The 24,021-nt window shown below is 37.6% G+C and overlaps 1 protein-coding gene across 2 annotated transcripts in view; it reads left to right on the top strand.

The window, feature by feature from the left end:
* PIGN (phosphatidylinositol glycan anchor biosynthesis class N) overlaps positions 1-24,021 on the top strand; it is a 101,692-nt gene that overhangs the window by 64,154 nt on the left and 13,517 nt on the right. For both annotated transcript variants that reach the window (XM_054285155.1, XM_054285156.1), the window contains exons 15-25: positions 3,001-3,137; positions 4,108-4,207; positions 4,319-4,411; positions 5,792-5,883; positions 7,346-7,457; positions 11,534-11,642; positions 15,137-15,239; positions 17,543-17,645; positions 19,752-19,838; positions 22,503-22,558; positions 23,035-23,110. In XM_054285155.1, coding sequence (XP_054141130.1) covers positions 3,001-3,137; positions 4,108-4,207; positions 4,319-4,411; positions 5,792-5,883; positions 7,346-7,457; positions 11,534-11,642; positions 15,137-15,239; positions 17,543-17,645; positions 19,752-19,838; positions 22,503-22,558; positions 23,035-23,110 — 1,068 coding nt within the window. The remainder of the gene's footprint in view (positions 1-3,000; positions 3,138-4,107; positions 4,208-4,318; positions 4,412-5,791; positions 5,884-7,345; positions 7,458-11,533; positions 11,643-15,136; positions 15,240-17,542; positions 17,646-19,751; positions 19,839-22,502; positions 22,559-23,034; positions 23,111-24,021) is intronic.

The raw sequence follows: 24,021 nt of genomic DNA, 5'->3' as shown, positions 1-24,021 counted from the left end.
CCATTTAAGATGCTAATGCAAGTGTGAGAAAACATAGTGATTTAAAACTATTAAAGGATCTGTATTTAACTGGGTTTAGTTTTCCCAGGTTTAATTTTCAGTATTAACAGCACTCTGTTGTAATAATAATTGTTTGGAAGAATACAGATTTCAGGCTTCCAGTTTCATTGATGGTTCTTCACTGTAAGGCCAAAAAAAACCCCAGCATGTAAATAATTTTATTCCTTCCCTCTTTGGTAATTTTATATCTATTCTCAGAAACTGTGCAGTCCAGTCATGGCATTTTTAAAATGTGTAGCCTGTTTTGATAGCAGGTGGGCTGTGGTTTCACAGAATAGTGTGCTCTCTTGCTTTTTGTGATTTGCAAGTGTGCAGAAGACATTAAAGATGAAGGAAGCTCTTTTTGACTAGATTATTATGGTTTGATTTTTCACAAAGTATAAAATCCTAAGAATTTATTTTCAGACATTCATTGCAAAAAGAGAGACGGCAAAAAGGTGAATAGGCAAAAAGCTTGCATTTCACTAGAGAAGGGTTAAAGCATTTGTGGGGAGGGGAAATTCTCCCAAACTTCAAGCATTTGTTTCAGAATAAAAAGAATTGTTTTATTTTGTAATATAGGTGAGAGTGAGCACTCACTTAACATCTTTACTGCCTCAATATGTTACTCTGAGAAAATTCCTATCATGTTATCTTGAACTTTTTACTACTGGCTGAAATGAGATAGTGTTGACCTTTAGTGAAAATGCTCAAACAAAATGAAAGTGGAAAATATTCATAAGTGCTGTACTGCATAATTTAGTTGTTCTTTCATCAAATAACTGAGAGGAAATAATCCAGAATGCATGTTATGTTAGATACAAACAAAATAATTGCAATTAATAGGCTGAATATCAGGCATATTAATAACTACATTAAGGAAAAATTTGCATTCTTAGTTGACATCGATTTTAATTTCATATGTTGATTAACTTGTTGAAGACAAATTTAGTGCTAGTGACACTGGCAGAAAAAAAAAAGATATCTTAGTTCTTCGTCTATAGAATTTATTTTTCTTCAGTTTTCATAAGAGGCCCTTTTCTGTAGGAACCTTTTTTAGTGTTCCTAAATACTTAGAGAATCACAATGTGAGGCTAATGCTTCATGTAGGGAAGTTATTTGGTTTATAGCTTATATTGAAGCACCTTAAAGAAATTTGCTGAGAGACTAATCTACCATTGACAAATAGTCTCCTGCAAAACACACCCTTATAAAATCAAGAAGCTTCTGAGTAATGACACTGCACATCCTGTATATATAATCTTTAAAAGTTTTTGGCTTCTTATGCTGTGTATGAAAAAACACCTTTTTTTTTTTTTCTTTTATTGTAGAATGTTGTTTTGCCTAGCAAGAAGTATAACCTTTAAATTTATTTTAAATATTCACAGAATTGCAAATCTCTTTTCCACTTTCAATGCATGACTGACTATATTGGACTCTATAGTATTTGTGTCACTATGTGGAATAAAATGTTGATTGTGTGTCTTTACTCATTCAGTGATAAATTATACTGTGTGCATATCATATATATGCATATTCGTTCTGCCTATATGTCAGCAAATGTAAAATTTAAAACTACTAAAGCAAAATTGCCCTAGGTCAGCTTTCTATATGACATATCTTTTCTTAGGCTAATGGTATATCTTGCAAAAGATCTATTTTAAAAATAATTTAGAACTTGCATTTGCTGTCATTTTAGATCAAGGCAGTTGTACATCAGTTACAGGGAGGGGAGTCAGAAAAGATGTTAATCCATCTAGGTGAACTGTGAGCTGATTGTCTCCTCAGCATATTTAACATAGTTGTGTATCTGTCTACCTAAGTCTTTCAAAAAACTAGCAGTTGTGAAGAAGAAAGCAGTGTCTGTCATTACCTACACTAAAGTTGTCTTTGCTATGTGAAGTTGTAATACAAATAAAATTGTTTATTTTTAACTTGTACATTATCTTCCCTTACCAGTAATTCGTCTGATATTTGAATGTCCCTGAATAGGGAAGAATAGTTCAATGACCAGATAAAAGGCAGATGCAGGGTGACTGTTTAATGCTTCCCTTTGTACAAACAAGGGATTTCTGCTGATGATTGAGGACTGACCTACCTATCTGAGATAACCCATTTGAGAATTTTCCTTCTCTCTTTGATGTTTCTCCTTAGAAGTGTTCTCACTTTGAGAATATGTACTCCACAAAACACAATGTCCAATCTTGTATCTATTTTTTTTCTAAGAAAAGCCCCAAGCAGTACCTGTAGGTTAAGATGAAATATCAAAGGAGTTGTAGCTATGCTACCTTTTAGGGCCATGCAGCACTAGTCCCCTGTTGTATTTTGAAATTGTGGGTTCTTTGAGGAAGGAAGTTTTTCCTGTGGAATGTTGGTCACAAGCCTCCTTGTAACTGTTCCTAGATCCTGAATAGCAGTGGGGTTCTTTCTGGTAGGAGTTAATGCTTAATATTTTAATTTAATTAGTTCTCTTACAGATATCTCAAGCAGGAGGAGGAAATGTGCTGATGGAATTTTGATTAAATGCTTTGACTGTAAGGCTATGAACTTGAACTCGATGGGTTATGTTCTCATTAAGTCTGTTTCTAGAATCTAAATTTGAGATTTCTTTTTCCTAAACCCCTTAGCATCTCTGGCTTCAGATGGATTCCAAGTATCCATTGAACATAAATGACATTGCATATATTGGGCTTCCAGATTGTACAAGTACGTCTTTCCCATGCAGATTTTATTCCAGCACCTTATGAATAGACACATTTAGAATTGGATCTTCAAATCCTACTGTTTTTTTTAATCTGGCTGACAACTTTGTCTAGAGTTGTGTAGAGACACATGACAGCTTGTGTGGCTGTGTTAAAATAGCATTTGTTTTACTGTGTAACTAACAAATGGAAAATAGAGTGTAGTTTAAAGCATTTTATTGCTGTTAAAAGAATGTTTGTCCAAACGTTTGTATTTCAGAAATCTACTGTTCTCTTCCATGGTTTTGCCTCTGCTGGAATGATGATAACTTTTTTCCTGTTGATTCAAACATGTCCTTGGACATACTATATATACTGTCTCTTGCCAGTGCCAGTATGGTATGCAGTTGTGAAAGAGTAAGTAAAGAATGCAGTTTATTACTACTGTTTTATAAGACCAAGTCTGGACTTCCTTTTTGTAGAGAATTAAATTTTTTCCCATAAATTTGGGAGAAAACTTCATTAAGTGCTTCCTGAGACATTCCAAAGGACTCTGGTTTATATTTCAGTTGGCATAATGAATAGTGTCCAAACTGACTGATACAGTTGCCAATTCTAGAACATAGCTTACTTATTTTTGCTAATAGAAAAGATATTTCCGTGAAAACATAATTTTAGTACTGTTACAAAAGAGTGCTAAAATCTTTGCAAATACCTGCAGCAGCTGCCTTATTTTGCAAAATGATCCTGCAAAATGTCAAGTCTGTGGAACACCAGCTACTTTTGGAAGACTAGCGTGTGCTAGTCATGTTGAGGAATATGCTCCCATATTGAAATATATTTGTCTTGTTTGGGTCTCCGTTTACTCCAGGCCCAAAAATGCTTGTTATCTTCAGATTCCTTTTACTTTCTTGATCTACTGGCAATTTATAGATACCAACTCAGTGTTATTCAGAGAAAATGAGACCAACTGCAGTTAGATAATGAGCTGTCTCATAAAGCACAGGAAAAGCTAACAAGGAAGGTTTTTCTCTCTCTAAAGCTTCTGAATGTTTCATCAGTTATGACAGACATTAAGCACAACATAACCAAAAATATTCATGTACTCAGAGTCAGTTTGGGTAGTGAATAATCTGAAGCTTGTCCAAACACTGGCAAAGATGTGCCAAATATGGGAGGAAAAAAGCTGGAGGATTTTGTAGCAGGTTTTCTATCAAGTAAAATTGGACAGAAGGAGCATCTGGCCATCAACCATGGGGTCTAGGCAGGACCAGCAATACCTCTAATGTTTTTTGTGCTCTGACCCCATTCTTGCCCTGAAAGGTAAGATGCTACGCTCTTTCTGTTTTTTTAAATGAATCTTATCTTGTTCTATCATTTTGAACAGAATTCCTGTCATTCAAGACCTTGCCACAAATGTTTTGTTGCTTCATATTGGTCAATCTGCGGGATTCCTCTTGGTTTGTATACTGGGAATTGAAATACTAGTAAGTATTTTATCCTTATATATCAACAGGGTATCTAATTTCTTGTATTCTTCCTCTTTGAGGAATTAATGTATTTGATTTTCAGTCCTCTCTTGGATTTTTTTTTATTAGGTCTTCAGCTTTTTCTACCGCTCTGCACTTACTGTTGGCCTTCTTGTCTTTGCTGGCTGGCCAGTGATCACACAGCTGTGGATTCAAGCTAAGGTATTGCGTTGCTTTGGTGAACAGCTGGATTGAATCCTTAGGATGTTGGGAGTGCTTTGGAATGGTGCTTTAGATTCTTATTTGGTTATGCTCTTTTTCTGATCTGTCATAAGTTGCGTGTAGCAAAGCAAGGGAATTTAAGATGATCTGAATGGATCTGTTGTACAGCAGAAGTAATAAGAGTTGCTTAAGAGTTTTGAGGTATCTGTTTTGAGGTATCTGAGGTATCTATATTTAGCTATCAGTTTTCTGTTGTTGATGACTAAGAAATGCTTGACTCAATCATATGAAATGCACATCATTTATCAAACTGTTGCAGTGACTATGCTGTTTATGCGTATGATTGGTGAAAGTGTCACCCTTTAACTAATATGATAATTTATTAGGAAAAAATATTGAAGAAAATGGAAAAGCAATTGTCACCTTGTTATTGTCTGCAATCAGCTGGGACACACTGTTCCTCAGAGGCAGCTTTCTGTGTTGTTTTTCCTAGGAAAAAACCTCCACCTTCATGAAGTGGCATGATATTAAATTTAAGAGATGTTTCTTCTGTTCATTGCTTCCAACATCTCTTATTTCAGGGGATACCTAAAACCTAGGGTTCTGGGATGGAGAAAAGGAGTCAAATTGCTAAGTCTTGGTCTCCAAAAACTGCCAAGATGGAGGCTTGTATTTGTTTAATTTCCCATTTTTTGTTCTAGTTGAATAATCAAGTAACTTGTCTTAAAGCTGGATATGCTCAGATGATGTTTTGTAGTGTGAAATTTCCTTTCAAGAATATGAATTTTACTTGAGCTTGAGAAATTTACATGACACAGCTCTTAACATTTTTAGTTATATAAAACACCTGGGATATGTTGGTTTTTTTCATCCTAGCAAAGAGTTTTGGGACCTAGTTAGTTGATTGTGGTGGCGAAGTCAAATGGCACATAGATGCAAAGACTGGATAATGTTACTGTATTCTCAGAGTATTTTCTCTCAATGCTGATGAATTAACTGCTGTATCCTTCTGAGGTATTAGTATTATGCCTTCCTTCTAGAAGGCCCCTTGTCAGATTTCTGGTGCCTGCAATGTGTGAAGGCCACACTTTGAGAAAGTGCTTATAAGTGTAAACTTGGCTTTAATTATCATTGTCTTTGATAGGATTTTGACAGCTATATAAATGAAATGCTTTTCTGTATTAAATTTAAGTTCTGTAATACCGATGACCCCATGGTCTCTTTGGTTTTTTGTTTGTTTGGGTTTTTTTTAGCTAATTTTACTCCTTGGTGATGTAGGGTCTTTGCTTATGGGAGATGCTAGTAGCTGTTAGCAGTTCACTGAAATATTTCTTTATGAGTAGACAATTGTCTGTCCACATGACCTCCTTCTTCTTTTAGACAAAATCATTGATCTGGACTCTCCTGTGTGTGCTCCTGGCAATATTTCCGTTAATGCCTGTTGTAGGAAGAGAACCAAACATTCCTCTGGTGTAAGAATCTCATCTTGTTCTTTAAATTTTTTATTCTCCCTTTGATTCAAAATTTAGGCTGCCTTTTGGTATTTGTGGGGAATTGCATTACTGAAAGCTGGCTGAGACAGGAGTTGAAATTCAGAGTTTAAATAACATGATTATAGAGACCCCAGTTATTCACTAATGAGAATTTGTCTTTGAATAGCACTCTTTACCTAATGAGATATTCAGGGAAATAGAACAAACAGGGTAGGCAGAGCTCTCTTCTTCCTCTGTGTTTCCTGTGTCTCTTCTTTTTTCACTTCTGCTTCTCTATCCTGAGTCTTCTTTTCTGGTATTGCTTGTCTGATTTTCTACAGTTGTTGTGTTTTATTGTTCTTCTAGTACATCTTTATCTGTCCCTCTCCTCTTGTGAGCTACTCTTTGGTCATAGGAGCATTCTCTCATATCTGGATGCAATCCAGGTGGTTGGCCTGAAGGGTTAGGCTTGTGGCCTCTTGGTAGTTACTGCAGAAAAAGTGAATTTACCCTAGGATGCAATGGCTCCTGCTGGCTGGTAGAAGATGTCATGCCTCAGCAGAGCCAGGGTGCCTGGTCCTCAGTGAAATATGGGATTTGAGCAGCAATATGTGATTGCAGGTAGAATTATGAGCCCAGATATTCCCGAGATTATTGACGTTTTCCTTCAATATTTTCTACTGTTTTAAATCTATCTTTGAAAACCCTTCTTAGTCTCATTCCTTGGGCACATTAGAAATATTCAGCACATAGAAATATTCAGCATTTGCCTTGACTGTGTTACAGCCTCTCAGCTGTATGTACATATATATGTATTTCTGCTGGTCCAAACTGAGGCTTTTTTATTCTTTAGAATATATGTGCACAGCTTAGAAATCAAAATGGAATTAAATTACCTACAGATCTTCCTCTCTGACACCTCTTTATATTCACCTTGCCCAGGCTGTATATCTTTGTGTTTATTCTTCTGATACAACATTTTACCTTTGTACCACTGTGTTTGTCTGAAACTTTTCAAGGGAGTTTTGAAGCTGGAAAGGTTTGAAGCAGCAATTAAAAATAAATGTGACACTTCAGGATGTTGCAGATGAGTTGATGCTGTGGGAGAAGATACAAGAGGGAAAAATCAAAAAGCCAGTGAGAAATAGGTGTTTCTGTTCTTGGGCAGTGGTACTGTCAAGTCAGGGCTTTTCAGTACATTAATGAAAATTGTATGGTAGGAGCAGGGAGCTCCTGAGTCAGCTCAGTCGTAAAAAGGAAACATGGGGATGAAAGCAGGGCTAGATAATCCAAGAGGAACCTGGAGACACTGAATATTCAGGATAGATTAGGAAACCCAAAGCGCTCCTAGGGGGTTGAATCTGGTGTGGGATGTCAAGTGCAACACGACAGTGTATGGTAGCAAAAGAAATTTTTGATGATGTTTTCTGAGATTTTATTGTTCTTTTGTTTGTTTTTGCAGAACAGCAGCTGGTTTGCTGACCATCTTGATATCTTTATTCTCATTGAGATCTCTTTGTAAAAGTGAAAATAAGTACAGAGATAATGAAGATCTGAAAGTATATTTTTATCAGGTCAGTTGTTACTTTTCAATAATTCTGAATGTTAGAGGGTTTTTATGTGCAAATTTTTACTTACCTTCTAAGAACACATTTCTACCAGGGCCACAATTTTCAAGAAAAAAAAGATTGTTTCTAAGAGTTTTCTCCTTGGCTATTTCAAGAGGACCATGTGCACATACTTAAATATCATCATGCTATGTTCCCAAAAGCCCATCCTGTCCATAATTATATTGCTTGATATATCAATGTGCGTATAGATTTTGATGCTCTGCTTGAAGAGTTTGTCCTGCCTTTGGTCTGTGTATATCACTTCCAGTGGCCTTTGCCACAGTTCCATGTGCACACTTGGGTGTGCTGGTTTGGGGGGCTGACCTAGTTCTAGTTTCTGGCTGTAGAAGAACAATGTGAGATTGATATTGAGCTGGTTTTCTGTTGGTTAAGTTTTCTTTCAGGTGTACTATATCTTTGTGAAATAGGTAGGTTTTTTTCATGCTTGGAGCTAATTAAGTTCTAGAGAGCTTTAAGATTCTAATAATACCTTGCATGCCTGCTGTCCTCTTTTTTTTTTATCTCAACCTATTACAAGATAATAGTTTTATTTCAGGACCAGCCTTATCTGTTATGATTTAAGTGTGTGCTGGAGTTTCTTGCTGAGCAAAGCAATGCACTCATTATATCAGTGATTTAGGTATGGAGCTCAGATTGGTTGAAAGGAGGAAGGGAAAGAGTAATGAATGCCTAAAGTGGCTTTAGCAGCTTAGCATGAATGCATGTCAAATATGGTGTGATGTCTCTTAATTTTTTGAGCCTACATGCGGAAAAGAGATGTCAGTTCCTTTCCTAAGCATTTAAAGCATAAATTTCCAGTATACACTCAGCAATGGATTTCTTGCTGGAATGCCTGAAAAAAGCTTACTCTGGGTGGGGAAGTGAGGGAGCAGCCCAGTAGGCGGCTGGCCAACCTCAGCTCACCACACAACTGCTACAGTATCTCATGATGATGAAGAAATTGGTTTATAGTAAAAAAGTAATGCCAGACTATTCTTGAGCAAACGTAGAGAATCAGGAAATTCACTCACAGAGTCATACTTAATTAGAGGAAAATGTTCTGCCTGCCTATTCCTGAAGTAACATCTTCATTTTCCTCCCAACTTTTAAGATCATCATAAAGTTCCTCAAATTGCCTCTTAATCAGAAGATATTTTACAGTAGTGACATTTAATTACTAGTCTCTATAAGAGTTTTGTTTCAGTACCTTAATTGGGAATGGAAAATATGGGATCCACAATTCACATTTCGTGTAAGGAAAGGATTGGGAGGTGAGATTATTCAGATGTAGAGGGATAAAAGGACATTACAGAGGTATTCTATGTGTTTCTAAATAAATATCTTGTTTTGAGGTTAGGTTGCATTTAGTTGCTTTGAAATGTACAGGAATACAAAAGGAAAATGCTTGTCAGAATACTGGTATTTCTAGTCAATGAAATTCCCTAATTCTACTTTTATATTTTCCTTTGAGTTGGACCTTTCAGTGGGAATAGGAAGGGGTAATCTTCAAAAATGCTCATTTTGAGATCCTGAATTTTGATTACAGCTCCCAGACAGTTTTAAAGGTGAGATGAATCCCCTAGTCAGGAGAAAATATCTATTTTACTGTGACAAATGGTGATCAGGCCACTGGCATTCAAATAGATAAGCACACTCAATCAGATTCCTGCTCTGCATCTGACAAGGGATTTCTTAAAAGTAGGTTTTGCAAGTTCCCCATAAGTGGTGTTTGGAGGCAGTCAGCAAAGGTTATGCCTTCCTCTGATAATGCTGTTACTTAATGTTTGGAGTCACTGATGAATTAAACCTAAGCCAACCTCAACAATTGTTTGATTCTGTGATCTCTGAGAGGTCATTAAGGCTTCAGTAATGATGAAACCAGGAGTCATTCATAATCCATCAGCTAGACTGCTGCAGTGCTGACTGTATAACTTAATTGTTGCTGGAAAGAGCACCACTTTCTCTTTGCCATCCATTTCATAGATGTTGTCCAGTTTCTGCCACACTACTGAAAATTTGCTGTTTTGATTGGTTGATAATGTTCAACCAAGTTATTATTCCCAGGATGCTTGGACTTCATGTGTGTCCAAGATGGTCAGTTGATTAGTTTCCTCCTCTCAATTAGAATGATAGAATAATTTTGGTTGGAAAAGACTTGTAAGATCAAGTCCAACCATTAACCTAACACATCCAAGATCACCACTAAACCACGTTCCTAAGAGCAACATTTACATGCTATTTAAAATAGAAGTGAACAGTAGGAATCCATGTCATTCTGGTGGAAGCAGGGGACAGGAAGGGTGTTTTCAACCAGCCTGTGCCCAGCTGATGATGCTGATTCTCCTGCCATTCTCCCTATGGGTCCTTAAGATGTTTGATGCTTAGGAGAGCTCCCAGCCAGAGCAGCTGGCAGTGTTGGGACTTCAGGTGTCACTGCTGGCTTCTTCTTTGTAGCTGTATGACCTGCAGGTATGGGTATCTGAGACCTGCTCTTAAGTTGTTCAGGAATTGTCTCTGAACATCAGAGAGGGTTGTGAAGGATGAAGGGAGACAGATTCTTAGCTTAGCTCAGTTTGCCTCTCCAAGTTACTTCTGCTCAGTTCCACAGTCTTGGAGGTGTTGGTGAAAGCCAAGACCAGTTTGAACATTACTTAAAATGTCAACACAGATTCAAAAGCACCTGCTGAGCCCTTCCCTGGACACTGGCATAGATTTAGCAGCAGTTCCTTGTGCTTATTAATGTTCCCAGGCCATCACAAGTCTTCCAAGGCACAGGATGTATTACCAAGGGGGACACAAAGTCAGTGCAAAGTGACTTCACCAGTGTCTAGGGGACATTGGAGGAATTACCAGAGCTCATGACACCAAACAGAACTTGATAAGATATGTCAAAGGGCCTGAATACACCAAAAGTGTCCAAAATAAACATCAGAAGTCTAAAATTCCCTGAGCTTTTGGATGCCTAATGTTTTGACCTTGTTTATTGATGTCACAAGGTACATGTTCTTGTGGCTTGGAATGAAATAGAAGCCGCAGATACTGAGCACCTGTGAAACTTGTCAAAAAAGAATGTTGGTGCTAAATGTATTGTCTGGGCTGATCCCAGTAGGTATCACTGCAGTCTAGCAGGAAAATAGCAGCTATTCATATGGTACAAAGTGATGGATGTGAATGGTGTAGTTGCCTGCACTAAAAAGCCACGACTGCCATTACATCTGGTAATGCAGTTTTAAAGCACGTGTTTGCAAAGTACTGTGCATGCTTGATTTGCCTTTTAGTGGAACTGCAGAGTTGTGAATAAATAGCAGTAATTGAAAACTTGGCTCAAGCGTTTCCTTGGATAATTGTCACCTTTCAAAAATAACTGACTCATGGGGTAATTTTCAAAAGGTTCTTTGCACGTACTTGATGACTGAATGGTGTCTCTTGAATTAGTCAAAGAAAAAACCTCTCCAACTTTTCTACTTCTGCAAGGCTGAGGGCTCTGCTTGAGGTGGTTCAGTCAATTCAGTTGGGGGGCAAAAAACCCAGCAGCTTCTTTCCATCTCATAAAAGCCACCTCCAAGTTGTTCTGCTGCTACTTCTCTTCTTCCAGAAACCTTCCCCTTCTCCCTGTACCTGATTCTCAGCAAAGCCAAAGGCTCTGCTTGTTCTTTGTGGCTGCTGTTTGAGGACAGGTACCCCTTGAAGGACTGGGGGCATGTGTTTTCTGTGGTTTGCAGGAGTGTTTAAATAGTTACTGTTGACCAAGAGCAGAGCATGTCAAATCAGTGGTCCAGGTGACTTGTATATATTATTCTAAAATAGCACAAATAAATAACAAGAATGCTAATAAAAAGTAACCTAGATGAAGTTTTAAAAAGTCAGTAATTGTAAGTTATAAAAAGTTATAAATTTTGACACTGTCTTTGACTTCCTGTTCTTATGATGATTCAGATGAGATGTTTATGCAACTCTAAAGCATGTCTATGTATTTAGGATGGAATGGCAGAGATCCACACATTAATTTTGTGTTTCTTTGCCCGATTTCTTCTTTCTAGATGTTCAGTGTTGCACTTTCGACATATGTTGTGGGCAGTACCCATAACAGCCTTAAGATCAAACAGGGATTACCTGTAATGAATCAAATAATTAGCTGGATGACACTGGGTAAGAAAATCTTCCCTCTCAAATTTCTATGCTGGCAGTTTGTGGAGTCTGGGACTGGGTGGGGGATGATGTCACTTTTTCATTAACAACTTCTTTTCCTTTATCTGATTGCTGGTAGTTCTTCTGTATGTTTCCTTTCCTAAGGGAGTTATTTTGAGATATGTGTTAGTCTTCCAAGATATTTTTCCTTTGTAAGTTTGTGATAAAATGCAAATACCTTTGATTTACAAATAGCTTTATCTTTTGAGTGTTCTGAGTATTTTGAAGACCTTTTTTAGGGATATAATGGTATAAATTCCCTTTTTATTTCACTTGGTGCTGGATATGGGTGATCTGAGATGTTCTGCCATCAATCCAGTTGAACACAGGGAAATGACCAAAGGTTGTTGCTGTAATTCAATGTAAACTTGAAGCTGCAGCGGATGGCAGTGACTCGTGGAAGTAATTTTGAGAGCTGCTTTGCAAAATACCTGTGAAATAATGATGATAGTGTATGTTTCATATCTGATAGTATCTAATTATTAAAGAAAAAACCAATTTGTAAGTCTATGAATTTTTCACCACTCAAAAATCTTAGTGTTATTAAACAGCAAATGGAATTGTTACTGGACTTCTGGAATATAGTGAAGCAATACCTTTCATATTTCAGTGATAAAGTCATTTCTATGGGGCTCCATTAGAAAATGCTAAGCATTGTTTATCCCTGAGTGATCTGAAATGTGGGATTTGTTTTAGAGTTAAACATATCCCATATAATGTTGGATAGCAGCTTTTTGCTACAACTCAAGATTAGGAATTTAAACATAGCTCAATGAAAGAACTGTGGCCCATGCTACCTACTTGCTCGTTGTGTTGTACATTCCTGTACTGGTGGCATTGTTTTAACTTAAGCAGATCATGTCAGTTTTAGCAATCCTGCTTCTGTTTGAGCAAATGGATTCAAGATTAAGTTCAGTGATTGTGATCAGTGTGTGTGAGCAATGCTTTCTTAGTAATGCATTTTTCTTTGGAGCTTTTTCCTTTCCATCATGCTCTCCTAACTCTTTGTAGCTTGCTAAAGCTAAATGGGGATCTCTGTGTGGATGAATTTCTCGCAGTTGTGAAGTCAATGAAATCGATGAAGTCCTGCTTGGCTTACTGGAGCAGGAGTTGAGTGTAAAGGTTATATTTCTCTCCTGTGTAAGGATGAAAGAGAAACATTTTTCATCTTAAGAGATGATTCAGGCAGTCAAAGAGGTTTAGAGTTATGAGGAAAAAGTATATTAGAAATTCTCTTTGTTGTGGGTGATGATAAAAATAAAGCTAAGGGTGAAGTAAACTGTAGGTACTCAAAATATCTACTTGCTGCCACAGTAGTATTGAATATTTTAGCAAAGTCTTTCAGACTGGAAGTAATCATTCTAAGTGAATATGATATACAAGATAGGAGCTTTGTGTACTTGCTGAAATTGTTTTCCATAATTAAACGCAGAAATAAGCAGGTAAAACACTAAGGCATCCAACATGTCCTCAATAGTCCTGTTGGAGAGAAAGGACTTGTCATTACTATACCCACAACTAGCACCTGCCTTGTTGCCAGGTGGGATACCATAAGAATTAAAGTACCAAACTCCACTGTAGCTTTTTCAGAGTTGGTGGGATTTGAGGTGGTCCAATTCCTCTTTGTCCTTTTGTGTAGTTGTGGAAGAATGGCACTGTTACTGAACTCTCTTTTTGCATCTCTGTGTGTTTATAGAACTAGAAACACACAGTTAACAGTATTTGTTCATAATAATACTGTTTTATTATTGTGTCAGAATAATAGTCATACTTCAGAACTTTTCTAGGGAATTTTCCCCCTTCTCAGCTGTTTATCTTGATTAATATGAAGTCTAACTCTTAAAATTTTAACTTTGACCTACTTTTTTTTTTTTGAGAAAGACTGGTGTTTAAGGAACCAGGCAAATGAATTAGTGATGGCTGGGTTCCTGCAGGCCTGTGTCCAAGTGGCTTTAGCTGTAACACTGGATGGTTCATACAGTGTACTTAACTGCAACCATAGAGGCAAAACCAGGGGGTGTAACATTAATTCAGGTCCTTCCCATGTTCTTCAGAACCTTCTTAATATTAGCAGACAGTTCTAAATGAATGTATATGATGTCTTAAAATTTTCATTTGTGGGAATTTAGCATAGCAACTTGCTAAATTTTGAGGAAATTGGTGTCACAACTGTGTGCAGGAGTCATATACAGAGGTTTGTGTAGGTCAGGCAGAAACCTACAGGTCTTTTTATGATTAATATCTGATATATTGCATCAGAGATGGAAGAGAAAGACTAATAATCACCTACTAGCCACTCATCCGTTCTCATCTATGGTTGCACTCAGAGTGCTACACATCTGATATATTCAGTATCATTCACAGAGGCCAGTTGTGATGCTGCATTTTATTTCCAACTGTTCTGACTTTCAGTGAGGTCCCTGGAGTTCCTCTTTGAATTGGGCTTTTTTGGAGCTCCTTGAAGCCACTTATTCTGTAATTGTAGCAGTGGCCAAGGCTGAAAGCTGGGAAATAAAACATACTGACCCTCAGGACTTAGAAACCTCCTCACCTCTTTCATTGATATGTTCACTATAGGTACTAATGGATACAATGATGATAATCACAAGGGAGTACTTTCCATATCTTTTGTGTTCCTTGGAGTGATTATTAATTTTGACTCACTGTTGATGCAAACTTTGAATGATTCAGTAATGTCAAGTTCTATACTGCAATGAAGGATCACATTATTTTTCAGCATACTTTATTATAAACATTCAGTTTTTATATTTAAAAAAACTGGTTTAAAGATTGCATCACAGCAGTGCTTGTCCTTCTCCCTTTCCCTTCTTCAAGCACTGGCCATCTTTACTGTTTATCTTCCTCTTTACTCACTTTTCCAGAAGCCCAGTTCCTAATCTAATTACAAAAGAGAGAAGGCCAGGTCAAATGGCGCTCTGAGCAATCTGGTCCTAGTGGAAGGTGTCCCTGCCCATGGCTGGGGGTCTGGAACTAGGTGATATTTAAGGTTCCTTCCAACCCAAGCCTTCCTATGGCTCTAATCCAGTGGAGCAGTGGTTTTGTCTCTGCAGTTTTTGAGCTGCCAGAGGTCCTTGGGGCCTTGGTAACTGGTTATCAGAGTAGTATTAAATAGTCAAGTTTGATTGGATTTGAGGGTAGTGCTTCTGTGTCATCTTAAAAACTTATTAACGTCAGTTCATGAGAAATTATAAAGGCTGTGACGTGGAAAGACAGGGAATTAAAATGATACAGAACTGAAATTATTTTTGATGAATGTGAAACTTTCCAAACATTGTATTTTCTTTAGCAAAAGTAATTTTTTAAAACAGAGGGTCATGTATGCTCTGTATTGAATTTCTGTACATAATATGTCAATATTTGAGGAAAGTTATCTTGTTACTGAGGATCAAGTGTTTTGCACATTGTGACTGATGGATCTCTTCTTATTATTGCAGTTTTTTCCCCAGTGTTGCTGTTACTGAGCCCCACGTTTCTCTTTGAGAGACTGTTCAGCATATTGCTCTCCCTGATGTCCACCTACCTGCTCCTCAGCACAGGGTATTTAATTCTTACTTTATTTCAGTTGGTTTTACTCATGAAAATCCAGGACTATATGTGAAACTGCTTCATCTCATGCACATTTCTGTTAAAGGTGCAACATGTGCTTCCAGCATTTATGTCCTTGTTTAGTTTGCTAAATAAAATTTCAGGGGAACTTTAATATTCTTCCTTGTATTATAAACACAGTTTGTTGACATTCCTTTCAACTAGACAAGGCAGTGGCTGGAAGGGTGCATGTTCAAACAATATTGCACCAAAATAAGAAAGTCTGGTTTAGTTTATGCCTTTTGTTGTTTTGATGTGTGCTTTTCTGCTCGCAAACAAAAGGGAATAGCATCTCTCCCAGCTGCTCAGCACTAGTGTCTAGTTATGGCTTAAATGATGTGTGCCAGGAAACAGGTAGTCCTAAAATGAGGGAAAATTGCATTCTGAGAGGTTTTTGTGGAAGTAATTTTTTTTTCAAAGGGATGTTGTTTCCCATAAAGACTAGACCTTGCTTTTTTTTGGATAAAAGTCAATTCCTCTGCTGTTTTAAATGAAGAAAACACTATGTCAGCCAGCCCTTTCTTTTTTCTCAGACTTGGTAGCTCTTAAGAGCATAATTAATGGGGAGTATAGGAACTGTTCTTTCCACCTCCCCTCCCACTTATCCTCTGGATTTAATTACACTGGAAAATTAAGTGGAATAAAACATCTTGCAGCAGACATTTTGTAATAGCTGCCTCCTGTGGATACTCTCATTTTAGTTGAAGCATCTCCTTTTTTTTTTTTTCCTCCAGTCTTCTGCCTCCCCTTCCTCCCACTTCCCCATTAAGATTTTGATCCTAATGTTACTCCTGACTGCACATACATTCTTACACTCAACCTTCTTAGCCTGTGCTGGCTAATGTATAAAGCAGCAATGTTGTTCTCTCTGAGGCTGGCAATCTCCTCTTTGTATTTTGGCCCTGCACCAGACCACGTAACTGCTGCCTTCCTACAATGTCCAAATAGATGAAAAAATTTTGGAGCGATTCTTAAAAGAGAAAACAAAACCCAAGGCACTGGTGCCAAAAGTGTGCAGTGTTTCTCTCCTCAGTGCACTCTTCTATCATGTACTGATAACCCAGCACATTGCCTGGGAAATTGCAGCACCTCTCTAGGGGTGGTTAAGTGGAAACACTGAAGCCAGCCCAACAACTTGGTTGTGTGCAACCACTTGTCACCAACTCTGTCGAAGGCATTTCATCTGAAGGCAAGGGTACACCATTATAAGGGCTGTAGTGTTTCTATTGCTGACAGCATAACTGTTTCATCTTCATGTTTAGCTGCCTGTGGTTCTGATAATTAAAGTGGAAATGTCTATTCAAAATTTTTTGTTCCAGTGTGAAATTGCTTTGTAGCCCAACAGAAACAATAACAAGACTGACTGCAGTGATTTCCTTATTTTTTCGACAGATATTTGTCTAAGAAGAAAAAAATAAAAAGGGAAACATTTACAATCTTGTCAGTATCAGTATTACAATTTTTTCCTGAAAGAAAAAAACCTGGGAGGTACCATGAAGTGCAACTGGAGAAACTAAATGTTATCCAATTTCAGTTTACACTCTTATGTTATCTGGGAGTAATAATCTCTCACATAAATATATTCATAGTTTGGAATTTGAGTGCTCTAGGAGCCAGAAGTACCCAGAGACTGGGGGTGTAGCTAGAAGAGCTTAGTGGCCATGGTGTGTGACTTGATGCTGCTGTTGTGAAGGATTGGAATACAGTGAAGAAAAGAGCATTTCACTGAAGTGAAATGTAGTGCTCCATTTATTGTACAGATGTGTTTTTCCTTAGAACAAAACTGAGATCACCATAATGAGTTGGTGTGATAGGTCCTAAAGAGACACAGTCTCTAGCTGCTGTTTAAGTTGAACGGTAACCCCTCCATTCCAAGTGGCTCTCACTGAGAAATTTTCCCTTTTGCAGAAAGGTAATGTCAAACAGGTTTTTTCCTGTTTCTTTTAACTTTATTCCAGTTTTGTTGTAATTAAAAAGGCATTCATCCAACATTGTGGCAGCCATTGAACAAAATAAATGCAAAACATGACAAAGCTGAAGCAAACTCTTTTTCTCCTAATTTTGGCATTTAACTGCTTTATGGCTTTAAAATTCAACCCACTGTGGGTATTTGGAAATGGGGAAAGAAGGGAAAGAATGCCACTAGGTCTTGGCATATTCTTTGTGTGAAGAAAAAAGAAAAGAAACATGTCAGCATTTGATATTAATTAGTTGTCAGCAACTCCACTTACTATGATTATTACATTACTTTTCAGATATGAAGCTCTCTTTCCACTGGCACTGTTTGGTTTGATGTTTGTGTGGATAAATATGGAACAAGAAGCGCTGCAGCACTATGGTCTTTCACTCAAACCAAAGGTAACAGCTCTTGACAGATATATCAATGTAATTAACAGCTTTAGCTGGGCTTTTTTCAGGATGTAATAAATATTCTGCGTGGTTTTCAGAAACCAACACTTCATGTTTCTTTTCAGTTTGGGAAGTCAATATTAGCTGTATCAAGAACTAGGAATATGACTTTTTAAGTAAGATTTGTAATTCATGCTATGGAAGATATTGCACATCAGAGCCATTTCTAGAACTGCAGGAAGACAGTCTGACTTAGTAAGACACAGTGGTATGGTCTGTAGGCCACAGAGCTGTCTCTGTCAAGTGTAGCATAAGGTGCAGTAACTCTTCAGAGTAAGTACAGTGTCACTGTACGTTTTTTTGTCTGATCATAGACTCAGGAGTGAGAGGCTGAAATTATTTAATTTCTGAAAAGACCTTAGGAGATATTAGCAATCTTAATTTGACTTTGTCCAAGGATGGAAACTTATTTCTGTTTAGACTGACAAGTAACTAGAGACCAACTTGGAACTAGCTCCTTCTCAGATTTGCCTGGAGGAGAAAAGGGAGTTTGTAATCAATGCAAATCCTTCACCTTAAAATTTAGTATATTGTCAACAATTTGCAAAGGCCATGCTGTTCACGCTGCAACTTAGCTCTTAGGTTAGGTGTGGGGTTGAACCAACTGGGGCTGTGCCACTGTTTTGGTCAGATCCCAAGTGCCAGTTACAGCGGTTTGGGTTCCTGGAGCCAGGTGGGTGAGTGTGCACCACAGCTCTCCCTGGCTTCTCCCAGATGAGCCCTCCTGGCTGCACATGCGTGAGAGTGGCCAGAGCCACTTGAAGACAAGTGCTGGTACACATCTTTCCTTCCTTTTGCAGCTCATAATAATTAGGAAAAAGTCCTGGAGGTTGAAACCTGAGCCAAGACAGTCACCAGAGTGAACCTGATATTAGCTGTGGATTTTTGGTGCTCCTACAATGAAGGCAGTTTTGAAATTTGACAGAGTAGGATTTACCAACTCAAGGCTAAAAAACAAAAATAAAACCAGGATTCATTTTCTATTTATGCTACCTTTACTTATGATAATTTGTGTGATTGTGTTTTGTAGCATCTTAAGCAACAGGGATGGAATCTGAATATCACAATTATAATTAGTGTGATGCCACAATTATGACTGAAGGTGTTTAGCATCTGTGAGATGTATTTTTTCTTCCACTAGAAAACCCACTCTAACTTTTGTATCTTGTTACAAGGCATTGATGATGCTTACCTGTCTGCTGTTAGTCTGGTGTTATTGTAAAATAAAATTCTATTAAAGTTGTATTAAACAGTGGTGAATGCTTTACTAATCAAATGCAAATGAAAAGAACATAGGTAGGCTGTAATTATGTTTTAAGTTGTCACTCACTGTTTGTCAACTTTTACTTGAGCCTTGTGGTTTCAAGTGAAAGGAGCAATAATGCTTACCCCAGAAGATATCATCCCTAGAATGCCTGTTAATATATGCTGCAAAGTAAATCTTGTATTAGAGAATGCAGCTCAATTCTCTGATGAGAGATTATTTTAAATTAAAATGTTATCAGTCTTGAATGTCTATTACTTGATTTTTTTTCCCCTATGTAAAGGAGTTCACTGACCTCTTAAATTCCATGAAGATAATTCCTCTTCAAGTCAAGTGATATTGTGCTGAGGACTGAGTGAAGGAGATGGAGAGTATTTTACTATTTTCACTCACAAAATAAGTCAAATAAGGATAATTGCAGTCTTTTATTTCTGAGGATCTTTATCCATATGGTCATGTGAGCAGTGGAAGTGTATGTGTGTAGGAGGAATATTTCTGATGAACAAAGATGGTTATAAGTCTAAGGCATAGAAGTTAATTTTTAGTGTAGATAACAGTGGAAGCTTCACTGTTCATTTGATCATCTCACTTGTACAGTCTTTCTGGCAGATTCATTAATTCATTAAAGTATAATGAAAACATGGGAAATGTTTGCAGTCCTTATTATAATACTCTAATAACAGGCAATAGGGAAGTAGGTTTCTTTCTCATTCATTTCAGTAAAAATACAATGGCTCTGTCCAAGTCCATTAGTTCATACTTGGTGTTGGTTCCTTCTGCTGTCTTTCCAGCTTGCTGTTTTCAACTTCACCTGTACTATGGATATAACTCAGTTCCGACAGCTCCACCTGGATGACGTCCGGAGGTCCTTCTTCTTTGTATCCTTTGGTTGGTTGCTGCACTCCAGGGCAAAAAAGGGGTTTGTTTCAAAAGGACCTGCAGTCAAAATTTGTAGCCTGGCACCCACTGAGAACAAGAGCTGGTAAGGGTGATTTGACTCATATCACACAAAAGGCAATGGTCTTGTACATTATGCATTTTATCAAGTAGTTAAAAATGCAGTTTTAGAATCTGGCTCTTTGCCCACTTATGGCCATTGCAGCTAGGTAAATTTTCTTCTGAGGAGTTCTGTTTTCAATTTGGTTTTGTGTGATTTCATTTTGGCTGGAGGGAATTTGCTCACCTTTGCAAATCAGTTGAAATAGGTGATATTATTCTCATTTTTAGAGTGTGGCAGTGTGTTAGGAAGCAGATGTTAGGTAGTAGGCAGATGAAGCAAGAAGGAAAGTTCCTGCAGGCTCATAGTGAAATCTGGCCTAGAATTATTTATATCTTAAGTGATTTCTACTGTTAGAAATTATATGGTCTTAGGAGGGAAGAGCTGTTTGTTCACTAACATAGCAGTTAGTTTGTGTTCCTGTAACTGCTGCTGCAGCTGATTTTTTTTTTTTTTAATATTGTACGTTGATAACATTGTCATTTTTCTCTTTCATTGTGGGACTTGCAATTAAGTGAGAGCTATTCGGTAGCAAGGAATATGGATGGGCAAATGGGAGAGAAAGTGAGCCAGTCTAGAACACAGTGGGGGTTTCATGCAGATGAGTTACTGTATCTGGGGAGGAAGTTGTCTCAGTACTGGTTCCTACAAAAATAGCCTTTATAGTTGGTCAGATAACCAGATCTGAGAGGGTGGGTCACAGTCACAGAGCCTACACTTTTGGAATTTGTAACTATGTTGTTGGACATTAGGAACCTGCAGCAGAGAAAGTGTAACAGATACCAATTGAAGAAGGCAGATTAATGCTAAGAAAGAAGGCAAAATTATTTGCTAGGTGTTTGATGTTTGTCTTTGCTTTAGTCTACCTAAAAAGAGCTGAGACCTTGCCGTTAATGCATCAATTTCATTTGCTATTTTAACAAAAAATATGCTAACTTCAGTAAAACTACTGCTGTCAGTCGCTAAATACTAGTAAAAATAAATCAACTAATCCAACTGTATCTTTTAAAGCTCCAGCATAGTACATCTTTAACACTGGAATGTAGCTATGCTGGTTTTGGCTAGAGTTAATTTTCTTCCTGGTAGCTCGTGTGAGGCTGTGTTTTGCATTTGTGATGACAGCAGTGTTGATAATTCAGTGCTTGCACAGAGTCCAGGCCTTTTCTGCTCTTCACACTGCCCCACAAGTGAGCACTTCTTTAAAACAGTTGAATGTGTTTTGCTCAGCTCCTGAAAAAATAACCAATTTTCAGATCTCCTTTGTCTGCTCAAAACATGTTATGTCTTTTTTTAAATTTAGATGCTGTGTAATGTTTAGAAATAGTGGTGGTATTAGAGAAGAAGCCTTTTCTGCTAGAGCAGTCATACTGCAGCTACAACCCTGTGAACTGTGTGCCTTAAGGTTGTCCCAAGGCTCCTGTATCAGGCCCAGTAGCTGGCATCTGCTGAGAAATCAGAGTCTGGTCTTTGAGGAAAAGATTCAGATTGCTCATGCTTAGCATTTTGATTAGACCTATGTGTTACTGGTATTTTCTTGTTTGTTTTATTGCAGACCTGCTCTTATAAATCTCAACCAGCAGGCTGTTAGACTGCTGTGTTACTAAACTTGAAATTGTGATACTCTTGGGAAGCCTGATTTCTCCAGTTATGCTGACCTAATCCTTCCAAAATATTGCATGCAGAATCCCAACTATTCTGCTGAACAGTTGGTAACAAATTGTTTATGGAGAGACTTAAATGACCCAGTGCAGGAGTTATAACAGGAGCAAAAGGACCAGAGGGAGCTCTGGCAACAGCAGCCCATTCTCACTGACTTATGACCCTGTGCCTTATGCAAAACAAGTTAAAAAACATTTTTCAGCTAAAGCCATGTGAGCTATTATGGGCTCCAAAGAGCACAGGAGCAAGAAAAATATCTTTCATGGGCTCATGTAGTAGCAAGTATTGTATCTAGATGAAAAAGGTAGTGTTTATCAAAAACCTTCTAGCTGTAGAGATAGTGCTGGAGTCATCCTCCCTCAAGTGAGGAAGAAAATGGGAGTCCCATATTGCCGTGCATAGACTTGCATTATCTTTGGACAAAAAAAATCTCTAGTAAGGATAGCATAGGAACTTCTAGCCTTTTTTAAGAGCCATGGTCAGTTCCTCAATAAAGCCATCTCTTTTGATGTGCAGAACACATGCCTGTGTCATTACTTTCTGCAAAAGCACATGTTTGAATGCATTGCTGGGTTTCTGGTCCAGGGGTGTTCCTGTCTTGCTAGGCAGAGACCCAAAAAGCCAGCTACAGCCTTCTTACAAGGGCCTCAAGACAGGCTCTAAAACCTTACCCTAGGCAGTTGTGTGTTTTAAAATTGGTATAGATGTATGTGAAATCTAGGGTAGAGCTAGAAAATACTTTGGATTTCTTAATGTGCTGTAAAACCTGTAGCAGTGGATCAGCTTCTTGTAGTTTCATGATAGATTTTGAAAGTAAATTGGAATGAAGGAGGAGAAATGTGGGTTTTATTTTCTTATTTAGTGTGTTTTCCTTAAATACATCTAGGTTTTCTTCATAGTGACAGCCTTTTTTGGCACTGGAAACATAGCTTCTATTAACAGGTAAATTTTTTTCATTCATTTGAGACACAGAGTACAAAAAATTCTTCCTGCAGTTGACGTACTAAATGTAAATTTAGTTAACAAAATCAGAGCGGCAGAATCAAAGCAGTAATCAGTGGAGAGATAACAATTTATTTTGTTTTTGCTCTCTGTAATATCTACCCTAAGAGTCTGAGCTTGTTGGTTGTGAGGCAGTCTCAATTCCATTAGATGTTATCAGGATGAGCAGGGTGAGCTTGGTTGCCCACCAACAGCATGGCACCTTGAAAAACACAGAGAGAAATTGTAGGGAAAGACAGGTGAGGTTGGCAGTCCCTGCTGATTTAATATTTCATCAAGAGAAGATAAAATTGGAAGCCTTGTTTAAAAATGTATATACAACCCAGTGTGTTACAGGGTAATTAAAGGCTGAGGTTTTTTTTTAAATGGAAAACGCCATTTCAAAGATATCTAATGTCTTTTTCATGTTTCTCTAGTTTTGATCCTGCTTCTGTCTATTGTTTCTTGACTGTGTTCAGTCCCTTCATGATGGGAGGCTTGCTTTTACTGAAGGTTAGTAATCTTAGCTTGGTGAGATTTTCTCAGAAAACTGTGGAATAAATAACATATCACATACATGGTTGTTACTTTGCAATTCACAAAAGAACGTATATATATATATATTTGAGCTTCATTAGGCTTCTTAACTGTGTGTGAAGCTTTCAGTCTTTGTAGTGTTTCTAGAGAGATCATTTTGTTTCCCAAAAGAGAAGCTGAAGTGCGGGGAAGTGTAATTTAACAGCATTAGGTCAGTTTATTTTATTAAGATGGAAATTTCAAATGTTGAAAGTACTTTAATGATTTTTAAAGTTTTAAGCTTTTCCTGTAGTATAATTTCAGCAGAAATGTTGAGGATATATATATAATTAGCTCTATCTATATTACATTAAATAGAGGTATTGAATGTTCTGCTGATTAGGTTATCATTTTACACTGGCCATTATTTTCTGTCTTTTTTAATAGTCTGTCAGAGATTGGATTGCACTTCTGGTTTGCAGGCAAGGTGTGGTAGCCCTTTTCTAGTTTTTGAGTAAAGGATCTGCCAGAGGGGGTGAAGTGGGACACTGAATCTATTTGTTATTACCAAAATAAGCAGTATTTTTTATCACTGTTTTTCTGCTGCTTCTGTCCCAGAGGAAGCAGCCTGAAGTTACAGAAACACTGCATGTTGTCCTACAGGACACAGATCCATAGTGCAGACCTTCTGGATACCAGTAGTCAGGTTTTATACACTGCTAACATAAGGATTGCAAATCAGCTTTGGAAAGAGCAAAAGGCAGCATTCATGTTTTCTAGTTTTTGTTCTCAATTTACTGAACCATTTACATTTTCATGACTTGGCTCTGGAGGGGCAGTGTGACCCTTGCCTTATTGAATGCCTTCTGCATTCAGACTTTTTTTTTGGTGATGAGATTGTCCTTTAC

The sequence above is a fragment of the Melozone crissalis genome, unplaced genomic scaffold, assembly GCF_028551555.1.
Source record: "Melozone crissalis strain CALT ecotype California unplaced genomic scaffold, PUWL_Pcris_2 ptg000042l_1, whole genome shotgun sequence".
NCBI lineage: Eukaryota > Metazoa > Chordata > Aves > Passeriformes > Passerellidae > Melozone > Melozone crissalis.
The sequence above is the reverse complement of the archived record's forward strand: the minus strand, read 5'-3'. Positions and strand labels throughout refer to the sequence as shown.